We start from the raw sequence: 15040 nt of genomic DNA, 5'->3' as shown, positions 1-15040 counted from the left end.
AGAAGGTTGCGGAGCATGCAGGCTGCAAGGCATTGCTCAATGGACGAAAAACGATTGATCGGGTTTACCGATCTAAACGGTGCGTAGAACTGGCTGTCGGGGGAATGAACAAATTTCTGTTATTGTTGTTGTTGTTGTTGTAGCAGCTACGAAGCCCCGTTCGGGGCGGTTTATTCATCAACGTTGTCGACAATTTCAGCTAGGGGGAGGCCCAGGAAGTGTGCTACTTCCACAGGCGCTGTTCATAGGGACAGGGGCGTTAGCTGAGTGGGGAAATCCATCAAACAAATTTCTGTCACCTCATTCGCTTATAAATTACTCGTTGAATGAACTTATCCATCTACGATTTCAAGCATGAATTTATTAAAAACTTTAGAAGGAATGTATGTGATTGTGTATTTAGTAATTTATTTGCTTTTGCTTTGCTTTGCTATGCGCTTTTTAAGTATATAACTTTTAACTGTTTTATTGTTTATAAGTNTTTTTTTTTTGCTTCTGATTTTAAACGTTAAACGCACTAATTATGTAGCACTACTCATACATACATATTATGTATTTGAAATTGTTTCGTTTTCTTGTTTTTATTTAACAAACATACATACATTCATGCGAACTATGTCATGTTGAATGGTGCGCTGCAGAGATTTGGTGTGGAAAGAAGTCGTTGCTTTCCATTTACATAAGCGTATGTTATACATACTATAATAAATTTAGTTATATATATATATACATATGTATGCATGTATATGGGTATACGTTTTTTTGCTGCATGAAGTAAAGTTTATGCAATATTTACGTTTTATGCAGGTGAATGAGTGTGCTATTAAATACAACATCCTAAATGCTAACGACTAATTAATGTTATATGCACTATAGTGTATGTTTTTATATATTTTGTTGCTTTACTAAACATACATACATATGTATACACGTTGAGTATATAAATATATCAATGTATAATAGTATATGATATAAGCACGCATGTATATAAGGTATAGCAATAAATTAATATTAGGTGCAACTGTCTTTGCGTACGTTTGCATAAACATTCCTCAGCAAAACAAGCGTCAAATCAAATGTGTTACCATATTTTCTATATTTACATACGAACGTTTATCGGTTGATGCGTTTAAATGGTTTTTCCTGGTGATTAGTTGGAGAGCGTCTAATCAGAAGATGATATTTCATTTGCCGACGAACTTATTAGTCGAGTTTCCGTTATTATTTAAACTTCACAATAAACTACCGTTGATACCCCCTAATATTATGCTTCAAACTATGATTCGGTTGCTTTTTAGATTTTGCCGGAGATTAAAGTCTTATGTTAATATCATCACCTGATTAGATACAACTCAGTTGTTGAGTATGTTATATTTTTAATAATCAATAGTATGCAATGCATAATTACGTTTACTTCCGTTTGTTTTTCGCTGCTATTTCAATTTGATATTAAGATTACATGGTATTGGTTTTGTATTTTGCGTATAAATATTGCATTCGTTTATGAATAACAACATCAAAATGTGTGTGTTTATGCGTATGATTATGTATGATTATTGTTGCCTACTTTTGCGCTCATAATTATTAATATATTCGTTTTAAGTTTCCATGCTTCAATGGAACATATGTATGTATGTGTAAAACAGCCATATAAATCGCAGCTCTAATGCGTAGCATAAAATTTAAGATTTTTTTGTAAGCTTTAAAACACCAGCAGGATAATACTGTGGTATTAATAGGCTTTCGGGCAGTGGTCGTCGCGGTGTGCAACGCTGCTGCGCCTGGCGTATGATGTTGGCGATTTTTCCTGCACCAAAAAAAGGTTTGGATTTTAATTAATTTTACTGTGAAATAGTCTACAACTACGTACCTAATAAATTTGCTTCTACAAAGCGTTTATCTAAATGCCTGAGTACGCTGAGATTTTTCGTGCGCACCCATTGTTGCAATATATCAGCGACTTTAACTGGCACCAAAGTAGTTGAAGTTTCCTGGTGATCCTTGAAAAGTATACATAGAATGATATTTTTAAAACTAGTGGCTAAATAAAAATTTGTTAATTGTAAAAATAAGTTGATCAATCAGCTATTAACGGAAACTAGTGACCTTTTGTTGTTGTTGTTGTAGTTTTTTGGGTGTATTGCTGGAGTGACAGTCCTTGGCCAGATATAAATCTACCCTTTTGCTTGTTGTTGTTGTAGCGGGTACTAGACCCCGCTCGAGTCTGCTCATCTATTAACGTTGTCGACTGTTTCAGCTGAGGGGAGGGCCTGGAAGTGCGCAGCATTAACGGGATCTGTCCATAGGGACAGATGCGTTAGCTGGGTGGGGTTTAGGGGCATGCGAAGAGGTGCCGTGAGTCATGTGGCAACTCTCCGCATGCCGGGTACTGGTTGGGCACATCCTCGTTTATTCTGCTCAGGTATGAGTTTAGCCCGTTGCAATAGCCAGAGCGAAGTTGGGTTATTGTGGTGCGAGTCTCCCGAGGCAGACAAAGTTCTGTCCCGTCCACGTCAGGTGGTTGTGTGCTCAAAACGGCATTCACAGATCGAAAGTCTATATAACTCGATAACGACTCCCTGTGAATGCTGTTCAGGGCCTATCTTTATGCAGTTGGGTTCAGAGGTTGTTTAATGAACCTCTGGACTTCGTCCATCAGCTAGTAGAGGTGCCTCCTGACGTGCCTTGGCGAGGGCTCTTCAAGCAGTTGCCCTTTCGCGTTTTGTTGTTGTAGCGGCCCTGTTGCTCGTTGTTGTTGCTCTAGTATGGTCGCTTCTAAACCTATTAATGTGCTCATTTGCTGGTACAGCGACTATTGTTGTCATTAGCACCTGCCATTTGTCATATTTACCTGTTGAAATTGCACTTCCACTTGCTGTCGCGTAGCCAACTCTATCAAGCGTTTCAGCTTGTGATGATTGCAGTGTTTCTTCGATTCATGTATGAGTAAATGCTTCAAATCCCTAAATTCTTTAAAGTTTCTGTGCATGCCCAACATTGAAGGAATTGTCGTTGTTGTGGTTGTTGTTGCAGTGGCAGCATTAGAAGCATAATACAGCTGAGATTTAATTAGTTCCAAATTATAAGATACATGAAGTTTGTCCTGAGGGTTAAAGAAAGAAATTTGAATAGCTTTACGTTGCAAAGAACTCCTAATCCTCATACTCACCAGTGCCTGCACCAGCAACTCCTCGCTTAAATTTAAAGTGGGAACTGTGACAGTTTCCTTTTCAGTCAATAATAAGTTCTTTAGAAGCTGAAAGTTATTTTGAGGATGCTCGCTACTCCCACCCGTCGTGGTCCGTCTTTGGTTCATGCCCTCCTCTTCTGTTTTGAATTGCAACACCTCATCATCGCATGTCCGTGCACGCATTCGAGTACGTACGCGAGCTTTGAGTTTTGTCTCACTGGCACTCAGTCCACTATCATCACAACTAACACTATCACCTAGCCATCTATCGTTCTTTAACATGCGTATATCTCTAAAAGCCGTAGTTGCCCAGTCTACATTCCTTGGTTGCAAATAATTACCGACTGCTGTCTCAAAAATGCATTCATCACGTGCATCTCTGAAGATCAATGGTGAACCGCTGCGGCAGCGCGTTGCTCCAGTTGATGTTTGTGCTGCGCGTTTAAAGAGCGCTATGCTGCTGCTACTACGCTTGTGGCAACGTGTACACTCATTTGAATCTATGGCTTTGCCAATTGTGTTCGCCAAAAATTCTTTTTCCAAGCAGTCCAGGCAGGTGTCATCATTCACACTCGAATCATCGCATTCGTTTGTTGTTGTGGTGGCTGTGTTGGTGACTAGGCCAGTTTCGGCGCGCATGCATTCCTCTGTACTTGCCGCAATCTTGGGCGCTGCGCAGCGAAACTCGGTGCAACTAGCGCTGCGCTCATCGAAGCTGGCGCTATTGCAGAGCGTTGCTAGGGCATAGGTGGAGCGCAGCGAGTTCCGAGATTTTGAAGAATTTTTGGAAGATGTCGATGAAGATGTTGAGAATGTGGAGAAGCGTTTCGGTTTGGCGCCTTTAAGAATTAACATTAACGTTTATTAAAACATACATTACATGGCAAATAATTATGCACCTGTTACTTTCGAAGGAATTGCCTTGCTTTCATCTTTTGAGTGTAGCAAATCTCGCCCAAAATTCGAGAGTAGCGTATTCGGTAGGGAATGGGCCGCGTTGATTTGAGCAGCTTTCGTGGCCGCGTCAACTGCATCATCGGCCATACCCAACGCCGATGCGCGATCACTATGTGTGCGCTCATAAGAATCACATTCGCCACTCCCTCCTTTAATTTGATCCAAATGCATGGTAATTCGAGCAAAATTTTTGCTAAGCATTAGCTGAGATTGAAGTGTTTTAGTTGCCGGTGGTGGTAAGCTGTCATCGATCGGCGAACTGAATAACAACCGTTGCGCCGCAGTCGTATTTTTGTTAAATTTACCTAATGTTGCTGACTGTCGACCACTCAAATGGCAAGCATCGCGGTGCATTAGGAATGCATCTGTATGACCAGGCGGAGCTTCAACCGAACTATACTCGACCTCTGACAATGGGTCAGGCTCGAAGTCCATCTCAAGAAAGTCTGTTTCGTCATCAGCCATGCAAGGGTTGCCAGTGCCGTGCCCCCGTCCGGCAATGGCATCTAAAGCGAGATCAAAGTCCGCACCGTCACCACGATACGCATAAACACAATCATCTGAGTTGAGCGAAATCTCCTCCGCGTCCACATCTACATCATCGACGTCATCGTCACCCTCCAATAGCAATAGGTCGTCAGCGAAGTAGTTATCACTGTTGTAGCTGAGATTCTCCGTGGAGTTGTTGAGCGAAGCGCTACGCGATACCACTCCAGTACCAGCTGCGGCTGCTGCAAACACATCAAATGTACATGCATTGTAATCGCTGGGTGTCGAAACAGCAGCAGCAACAGACATCGCTGCTAATGCAACGTGCGAAGATGTGGGCGTTGCAATGTCTATAGCGGCAGCACCGTTTTGCTGTAAAACAAGTGAAACAAATGAATATTAGAAAAACAAGTTCTTTCCCAAGAATGCAAAGAATTTCAAACCTTCTTATTTGAATCGCCATTGGCGCCTGCCATACCAGCGCAACTACTATCCGCTGTAACAAAGCTCGCGCCAGTAATCCCAGCTGTTTTTCTTTCGCTAATGTCAACTTCGCCTCCACAGCTACCACCGCCAACACCTTCACTTCGTTTTTCGATGCCGGTAAATGACGCATCTGTTGTTGTATTTGCCAAAGCTACCGTTGCAGCGCCAGCAGTCCCCGTCGCCGCCGTTGTTGTTATGCCGACGTTGCACTTGGCTTGCGCGTTTGATTCTAGAGCATTATTGTTATTATTGTTATTTTGTATATGTTGTTGTCCACAAGTTAGCCAGCTGCTACCGCTGCCGCCGACACCACTAATGGCATCCCCACCACTTCCTAGACAATTACAGTCATCCTGTGCTGAAACAAAACCCGTGACTGCTCCAACATTAGTACCTACATGCGCTGCATTGCCACACCGACTACCACTTAGTTTTTCTATGTCAGAATTCTTTTTGAAAAAAGTACCATTGCCACTGCTACGCCCTTGCAAATTTTCCATCGCCACTGATTCGTTGTTGATTTCAGCTGCCCTATTAATGCGTTGCGTAGCGTTGGTAATTCAGTTGAAGACTGTCCTTCAATGGTAAACCAATTCCCTTGTAATCTATGTATGAAACGAAATATTTGTTACAAACGCGTTTTTTGTAACTTTTGTTTGTTTCCAAGTCTGTCTGCGATTTGCTTTTTTTTGTGGCCCTGGAGCGTATTAAACGTTTTCAAACTCTGCATTACCACGAAACCACAATCGATGAAAGTTTAGTTGTTTCGTACTGGTTTTAACTTTTCAACATTTTCTTTGTTTTTTATGTAGCACTTTTTTATTGCAAGAAGTGAAAAAATTTCCAATGCACAAAAGTCGAAAACAGCAGCAACTTTGACAGATTGTTTTTTGTCCAATCTGCTTCACCTTATTCTTTGATAGTTGACAGTGTTGCGATCGCAGGTTAAACCTTCAGGGTAATTTTCGGCCACTGGTAAACGCAAACAAAGTATATGCTCGTACGAGAAATAAGCTCAATTTGTAATTTTTTAAATCACTTTTAAATAATATATACTACCGATTTATTTAATTTGCGTTGTTGTTATAACCCAATCGTAAGTTTAACAAAAAACCCACTAAAACGTACGAAGCCGTATAGTAGGAAAATTTTTAAATTTTGAGATGTGATACTGGCAATCCTGATTGGTTGTTTTCAAATTGACCCGCCGTGCGAAAATTAATAAATAAACAAAACATGTAGAATACGGGAAAAATGGCTTTGAATATGCAAATAAAAGTGAGTAAATACAAGCAGGGCTATCTAAAAATCGAAAAAAATTAATACTGCGCTCCATATATGTACCTGAATTAAAATACACCTGGATACACGCCGCAGTAACACCCAATATGTCTTCCTATTCGTTCCATGGCACTTCTAAAACATGGACTCCGCGTGATGAGTTTGAAAGCCAACAAATTACGGCAGCTGATTCAAAACAGGTAATTTAAAGGAATGTGATTTGAAGAATACCAATTGTAATAGCATCCACGTTATTAAACTTATACCTATATATGTATATCTGATATGCAGGTCTACAATGACTGCAGCTTGCAGGACATTAGCTGCGAGCTCGACAACGAGAAATGGAGTGTTAAACAACTTACATGCCTGTTACGCCTCTACGGCGCTCATCGCTGCCTCTGGGACACATGCCATCCGGATAATCGTAATCGCAAACTGCGTAAAGCGGCACTGATTGATATCACAGCAGCCATGGGTGATGGTGTTACATTTGCGCAAGTTTTGCAAAAGATCAATGTTCTCCGTGCCACTTATCGCTACGAAAAACGCCGCATTAAGCAGCGTATACGAAGAGGGATAGGCGCTAAAACTAAGTTGAAGTGGTTTGCTATAGCGGATTCGTTCTTGAGGAAAGTTCCCAGGACAGAGAAAAATAAGAAGACAGAGGTATTTGGTTTTTTAAATTTGTCTTTTATATTTAGCATAAGCTGAATTTTTTCGGAATAGGACGATAATAGCGACTCGGATTTGGAAGAAGCTATAGTAATAACTGTCGATTCTGAAACGTTGATACCATCAGAAAACGACGCTCTTGCGCAATATTTAGATGTTGACATCAAAATGGAGCCTGAGGAGGTACTTACTTTACTCTATTTAAAATATATTCATTGACAACCATTTAACGTTTATTAAATTTGTCAACATTTAACAATGCAAATTCTTTATCGGCCCACTAACGAATACAAAATCACGTTGCCCACCTTCATATAATGCCAAAGAATCTAAGCTCAAAATCACATTCAATAGTTTACATAAAAAAAAAATGTTTCTTAGTTAATACTCCCTTTCTGTTCAGGAGCATGCAAGTGAGACAAATAAAAGCTACCCAGGGAACGCATCTTATCTGCCAGCTAAAACTGGAGGCAGCTTTACAATTGCAGGAGAAAATGCTTTAATTGAACAACGTAAATGGACTACTCACGAGTCCTTACAGTTTGTTTTTCTGTTACGTTCTTATCCACTGCTTTGGCAGTTGACGCTAGGCGATGAAACTGAGATTGAGCAGCAGTCTTTTGTGCAGGTAAAAGCTTTGGAAGAGATTTCACGTACATTGCAGCTGCCTAAGCATCGCTTGCTGAAACGCTTACAAATCTTCCTGAGCACCTACCGACTGGAGATAGCGAAAATTAAAGAGGATAGTNAGCAGCAGTCTTTTGTGCAGGTAAAAGCTTTGGAAGAGATTTCACGTACAATGCAGCTGCCTAAGCATCGCTTGCTGAAACGCTTACAAATCTTCCTGAGCACCTACCGACTGGAGATAGCGAAAATTAAAGAGGATAGCGCATATAAACCGGATTTTGTTTGGTGGCCCATGGTACAGGAGTATCTAGATACCCCCAAGCTGGAGTCGGTAAATGCGATTGAAAGCCATGCCGACTGTAGTCAGCCTGCTCACAATGCATCTGAGCCAATAGATGGCTCAAGCTTTGACACATCATCTTTTAAACCAACTTTTGGTTTTCCTTTAAGCGCGTCAGCCTCACCAGCTGTGTCCCCAATTTGCTCACCACCACCTATAAACGAAGACAGCAATAGTATGAGTGGCTGCCCCTTTACTGAGCATCAAAATTTCAGCAAACCACCCATGAAACTCATCTGGAATGGACTCGAAGACAATCTGCTCGAAGGCAAATGGTCGCTCAAACATTCTGTGAAATTCTTACGTCTCTATGGTGCACACCGCTGCCTTTGGGATCTTAATGATTCAGATTATCGTTCGCGTGAAATGCGTACTGCTGCTATTGAAGATATTGCCGCCGCTATGGGCTATGGCTTGGACGCTGAATATGTAGCGAAAAAGATAAAAATCTTTCGCATTACTTATATGCAGCATAGGAAACGTATGCTGGAGGCCATCAAAGAAAATCGTGAGCCCGATATACAATTACGTTGGTTTCCCTTAGCCGACAGCTTCTTGCGTCCACACATTGGCTTGCGGTCGATTAAGGAACAAGAGCGCGAAATGCCGCAATTCGATTTTCAATATGTTTATGCGAATTTGAATTTAATTGATCCAGGCCTGCTGGCTGATTTGAAGTGAATTACGATAAAGGCCTATATGAATACGTAATATATTTTATGTACTATATACATACGTATATTTTAAGATCCTTAAAGGATAACTAACCTTCAGCACCGCAACTTAGCTAATAGGTTTCTTATGATCTAAGTCAATTTGTATATTTTATGCCGCCATATAAATGTATGCATATGTACATATATACAAAAAAAAAATATATTTAACAAATACTTAGTACTTCTCTACGCTACATCTTCATCCTGTTCACCCTCTGTTAGTTGCACGATCGACGCCAGTTTTGTTTTCCACAGTTACACGACTTGTACTTTCCTCTTGACTTGACTTGACTTCCACGTGCTTATGTTGCTGCGATAGCATATTTGGGTTACTTTGTTGAGCACTTCTCGACTGCCCATTCGGTTGGCTTGTAGCACGTCGTTCCAACGGTTCCAGATACTTTAAGGGGGCCCCTAAATAGTGGTTTGGTGCTTATATCACTGCCACCTCTACCAGGATAACGAAAACCATAGTTTGTCAATACACGTTGGGCTCTTTATGCATTCTCACTTGTGCTCGATCACGCTGTAGAAAATCTTTCATTTCACGATGTAGTATACTACCCAAATTAGTATGGGAACCCCTCTGAGGTACCACCTTTCCTTTAAAAAAAATAATTATAGAAATTGGTTGACGTAGTAAGTACATCCAAATTAAAAAATATATATATTCCGACGAATTAATAACCTCCTTCTTTTTTGAAGTCGGTTAAAAAAAACTTTACCAATTATTTAATATTTTAGGTATGCAGTCCATCAAATTTTAGCAAGTTTCAAGACGCTAGAAAATCGCGTTGATTTTTAATAATTTTTTTAGCCGACGGTTTTGTGCATTTTCTTCCCCACGGGGGAGCCACTACTTGTAGTTCTTTCATAAGATCCGGCAGCCCAATTTTTATTAGAGCTACATACGTACTATTTTGTTAGTGGCGTCAACAGTTGTGTTTAATTTGGTGGAACAGCAAAGCGATTTATTTATCTATTTATTTATTACAGTCTGTTAGACTTTTATTACAACAAAGATTTAACATTCTTATAATTATATTTAGATTTAAAATTTAAATATGTATTAAATACAAAATGCTTACGGAAATTTTGAAATAACATTATTTCTTTATCACTGCAATTATTTTATGTCAATATAAAAGCATGCAATTTTCCGGAAGTTATGTAGACGGTTGGAAAGGCCGAGTTTCCAATCCGCGCTATATTTTTTGGGTTACTCCGTTACTTGATAACTCCTGGGTGGTCGAAAAGGCCGAGTTTCCGATCCACCCAGTCTCGATATCTTGTTGGTTGGAAAGGCCTAGTTTCTAATCCACGTTATTGTTGATACATCACTATCTTGTAGGCTGCGTTCTACAATAGTCATATAGCAACCGCTTGAAAAGAGTGATAGTATCACAATTTTTTATAGCCTCTGGTAATTCATTAAAGCACTTTAAGCCTTTATAAAAAATAAGTTTTCTGTCACATTTATATATCGGAGATTATCGCTAAGATAATCCGACAGGTTGTCCTTCTGTACAAATTCGTACAAATTTTTTGCTCGACGAACAAACCTAATATTGTACACAAATAAAAACTTCTTGCTTCACGCTTAACCAATTTAAAGGTTTCAAACATACATCTTGTCGGTGTGTCGTACGGTTTGTTGGGGATGAATCCCATCGCTCGGTTTTGCATTTTTTGCAGCTTATCTACATGTGAGTCCGCCGCCAGGAAGAAAATCGTACGGCAGTATATAAAGTGCGGTTCTACTATTGACCTGTACACCAACGTTTTATATCTTCTTCCCAAGTATTTACACGATCTCTTTATAAGGACAATCTTTTTAGCAATCTTGTTGACTGTATACTCAACGTGCTCATCAAACTTTAGTTTGTTGTCTATGTATATTCCTAGGTACTTGACACTTTTCACCTCTTCGATTTTTACATCTTTGATTTTCAATTCACGGCTTATGGAGTCAGCATTTGTCGCCCTGGAAAATATCATAAAGTTAGTCTTTTTCACATTCAGTTCGAGTTTATTTGAACACAGCCATTGATACAAAGAATTAAGATCTTCTGCCATTTTGACTATCGCATTTGGTAGTTCCCTATCACTGATCGTTAACAAGGCATCATCCGCAAAGAGTTTTATTTTACAATGTTTGAGAAAACTTTTAATATCGTTTATATATATATTAAAGAGTAGGGGTGCCAAAACTGAGCCCTGTGGTAAGCCGATGTCTACGGCTATCTTACTAGACATCTTTGAATTAACTATTGTTTCTTGCCTACGATTACATAGAAAGCTTCTAAACCAGTCAAGCTCAGTATTTTTTATGCCAATGTATTTTAGTTTATCCAATATTGATTGCCATATCCGAGAGGATCCTCGATATTCTGGAGCTATTGGTATCGCTGGGTCTCTTTAATCACCATGCCACGCGATGTATTTTCAGTTTGTTTTAAATATTTTTTAAGACCTCTAGAGGATCTTGTAAAAAATTTATACCCTCGATTATGGATAATCTTATGCAATCTATAGTAAATTTACGGCTCCATAGTTCATTAGCGATCATACTAAAAATGTTTACATCATAGCCGATACAATAAAAAATAAGAAACTAAAAAAAACGGCAACAAAGGCGAAAAACCTATCCATTACTCATATCTCAATCATTCCTTTCCAATTACTGTTGCTTATCACACCTAAAATCAAACGAAACCAATTGCAATACTGTATTCACTAAATTGTCTACCTAATTATCACAAAAGAATTCTTCAATTGCGTTATAATTTATGTACTTACTACGTGCGTTTGACTGTGTGTGTGTGTGTGTGTTAAGAAACAAACAAATTGCCGGATTGTCTTATTCTGAAATCAAAACAAAACGCATACACACTCGCACAAGCAACGACAAGAATTCGATATCTTTTGGGTGTATCATTTTTAAAAACGCCTTAAGGCATTGACTTCCTCGTGGCGAGCGTCCGCTGCGGCTGCTTGTTACCTTGAATGCTCCATTGAGCGAATTACATACATATATAGTACCTGAGTATGAAGGAGCCCGCAAAGCAAACGAGATACCAGGAAATCTACTCAGCCAAACATACTACATACTTATGTAAGTGTCTGTTTGGTTGAAGATACATGTTGCACAATGCTTGCAGTAAAAGAGAGTACAGCTTGAAGAAAAGGAGTAGTTTTATGCCGTTTACTTTGAGAATAACTAGTTATAACTGGTATATAACTGATTAATATCTAATTAGTTATGTTATGAACTTACAAACAAGTCAGTGTTTTATTGCATATCTCACTTTTTCCTTACGAAATAATGGAACGGCCATACATTTCTATGGTAAATAAAGGTGCCTTGTACTCTTCACAAACAAACTTTAGCAAACCATAGTAGAAAGCGTAGCAAATTTCTTAAGAACTTCGTACTGCTTAAGAAAATTTGGCTCAAATAATTTTTCTTAACTATTTCTTGGGGTTTTTTTTTTATTCGTCGAACTAAAGAAATTTTTACAAATAATAACATAGTTAAAACAGATTTGGTTCTTATTAACCCGTAACTTTAATTGCATTTCTGCTTGGATACTAAAATTTAAAACCAACGGTTCGTCCCTACGGGAAGGCATCGGTGTTATTGAAGAGATTAAAAATAATTTGTCTCAAATAACGATTTAAAAAAAAAAAATTTAAACGACCAGCGCAGATCTCTCTTATTTGAGAATATCAAGCAACACTTGTGTGCCCATTTTAATATTACAATCCTTGAAATAAACTGAATAAAGAAAAAAAAACATAAAACTGTTATTAATTTTTCTTGTTTTGCGAGCATATTTGCAAGCATATTCATGCTTATTTTCTTCAGCCCTGTTTATTACTTATTCTTCCCTGTAACCATTTGATTTGCTGCAGGGCTCACGAGGCGGATCATATCGTTGCTTGCAACTGTTCATTTCGCCGCTTTGTATTTTGTCTGCTCCATGTAGTATGTAAGTTGTTATGGTGTATTGTAATTTGGAGTTTACAGTGNCATAAAACTGTTATTAATTTTTGTTGTTTTGCGAGCATATTTGCAAGCATATTCATGCTTATTTTCTTCGGCCCTGTTTATTACTTATTCTTCCCTGTAACCATTTGATTTGCTGCAGGGCTCACGAGGCGGATAATATCGTTGCTTGCAACTGTTCATTTCGCCGCTTTGTATTTTGTCTGCTACATGTAGTATGTAAGTTGTTATGGTGTATTGTAATTTGGAGTTTACAGTGTTGATCCCTTGCCCAGTTTACGCTCCTACATACATAGATACATATGTATGTACAGTGGCTGTCAAAAGTGGTTGAATGGTGTTTTATTTTTAATATTTGCACTGTTTTCCAAGCTAAAATTTTTTTGTTAGTTTTTTTTTATAGAAATATGGTTCATGCATTAACCAAAACCATATAAATTAAACTTTTAAACTTTATACGGAGTTGAGAAAAATTCAACAAATTTTCGTCAAAATTTTGAGCTTTCTAATCCGANTGTACATAGATACATATGTATGTACAGTGGCTGTCAAAAGTGGTTGAATGGTGTTTTATTTTTAATATTTGCACTGTTTTCCAAGCTAAAATTTTTTTGTTAGTTTTTTTTTATAGAAATATGGTTCATGCATTAACCAAAACCATATAAATTAAACTTTTAAACTTTATACGGAGTTGAGAAAAATTCAACAAATTTTCGTCAAAATTTTGAGCTTTCTAATCCGAATTTTTATAAAATTTTTGGGTATGCAGTACAAGGCTTATGAAATTTTAGTAAAATAAGTCTACGTTTTAAGCGGCTAAAAATCGCGTAGGTTTTTAATATTTTTTTTGCCGACAGCTTTTGCCGTTTTTTTTTTTTTCATATAAAAAGTGCAATTTATAAAAAATAGCGTTGATTTTTTTACATTCTTTTCGCAAACGTTACTGCGCATTTTCTTCCATAAGAAGTTCACTAAGAAATTCATGTTTATATGGAAATAAGTGGAGAACAACAAAAAAAAAATAATTAAAACTCAAGGCGATTTTTTAACCGCTAAAAACTTNCGTTTTTATAAAATTTTTGGGTATGCAGTTCACTAAGAAATTCATGTTTATATGGAAATAAGTGGAGAACAACAAAAAAAAAAATAATTAAAATTCAAGGCGATTTTTTAACCGCTAAAAACTTGAATTTATTTTACTTAAATATCAGAAGCCATGTAACTGCATACCCAAAAATTTTTATAAATATTCTGTTAAAAAAAAGCTAAAAATGTTGATGAAAATTTATTTAAACAAAAGATGTGTAACAAAAGAAATTTTTCTTGAAAATCATTGTAAATATTTAAAACAATACACAATTCATCCACTTTTGATCGCCACTGTATGTATGTAACTGTGAGTTTTTTTATTTTTCAAAATGTTTATTATGACTGCCGGTTCTGTTCTTTTCTTGACTTCACTGCTCCGCTGACTTCTTGCGCACATTTGTAATTATTTTTATTTTTATTTTTTTATTGTGGCAATGTGTTATCACCTGTTTTATTTTGTTCTTTTAATTTGTTGCCTATTCTAGCTGGCAATTTTTCGTTGTAACCAATTCTGGCTCTGTTCACATCGTTCTTTAACAGTTTCCACAAACTGTGTTGATCATAAATTTAACTGTTGCAATTCATCTGCTATTTATGGCCACATCTCTTTTCCTTCACATTATCGNTATTTTTCAAAATGTTTATTATGACTGCCGCTTCTGTTCTTTTCTTGACTTCACTACTCCGCTGACCTCTTGCGCACATTTGTAATTATTTTTATTTATTTTTATTGTGGCAATGTGTTATCACCTGTTTTATTTTGTTCTTTTAATTTGTTGCCTATTCTAGCTGGCAATTTTTCGTTGTAACCAATTCTGGCTCTGTTCACATCGTTCTTTAACAGTTTCCACAAACTGTGTTGATCATAAATTTAACTGTTGCAATTCATCTGCTATTTATGGCCACATCTCTTTTCCTTCACATTATCGCTTGACCGCTTGCTTGGTCAGGCAGGCAGTCTGCTTGTTGGTTCTTATATTTTTTTGTTCGTGGGTTTTTAGTTTGGTTAAAGTTTTTTCGCTTTCTTGGTTTTCTCATTCCATTTCGCGATTTGCAATGAAGATCCATAGTTGGTTAGAATCCATTAAAATTCTAACACGTTACGCATTTTAGGTTTTATGTTTCCTCTGTTCTAGACAATGAAGTGCCATTGTGATACTATAAACAGTCCGTCTTTTGTG

The 15040-nt window shown here is 37.8% G+C and overlaps 2 protein-coding genes across 3 annotated transcripts; one reads left to right on the top strand and one right to left on the bottom strand.

Annotated features, from left to right (window-relative positions):
* Nucleotides 1-379: 379 nt before the first annotated feature.
* LOC108378336 (uncharacterized) lies at nt 380-6099 on the bottom strand. The gene is made up of 6 exons (XM_017634634.1): nt 5080-6099; nt 4090-5008; nt 3170-4029; nt 2852-3103; nt 1871-2000; nt 380-1807 (listed from the first exon to the last, which is right to left on the bottom strand). Exons 1-6 carry the CDS (start codon nt 5620-5622, stop codon nt 1683-1685), a joined length of 2829 nt encoding a protein of 942 aa, XP_017490123.1. The 5' UTR covers nt 5623-6099; the 3' UTR covers nt 380-1682.
* Nucleotides 6100-6132: 33 nt separating this feature from the next.
* Nucleotides 6133-8995, top strand: LOC108378337 (uncharacterized). Of its 2 annotated transcripts, XM_017634636.1 has the most exons (7): nt 6166-6218; nt 6286-6400; nt 6500-6603; nt 6695-7072; nt 7133-7261; nt 7482-7706; nt 7848-8995. In XM_017634636.1, the coding sequence occupies exons 3-7, from the start codon at nt 6511-6513 to the stop codon at nt 8724-8726; spliced, it is 1704 nt and encodes a 567-aa protein (XP_017490125.1). In that variant the 5' UTR covers nt 6166-6218; nt 6286-6400; nt 6500-6510; the 3' UTR covers nt 8727-8995. The 2 variants fall into 2 exon arrangements, with proteins under 2 accessions (XP_017490124.1, XP_017490125.1); XM_017634635.1 differs by having other exon boundaries at nt 6133-6400.
* The last annotated feature ends 6045 nt before the right edge of the window (nt 8996-15040 follow it).

The sequence above is a fragment of the Rhagoletis zephyria genome, unplaced genomic scaffold (genome assembly GCF_001687245.7).
Source record: "Rhagoletis zephyria isolate East Lansing unplaced genomic scaffold, Rhagoletis_zephyria_1.1 Rzeph_scaffold_13895, whole genome shotgun sequence".
In the NCBI taxonomy this organism is placed as follows: Eukaryota; Metazoa; Arthropoda; class Insecta; order Diptera; family Tephritidae; genus Rhagoletis; species Rhagoletis zephyria.
The sequence above is the reverse complement of the archived record's forward strand: the minus strand, read 5'-3'. Positions and strand labels throughout refer to the sequence as shown.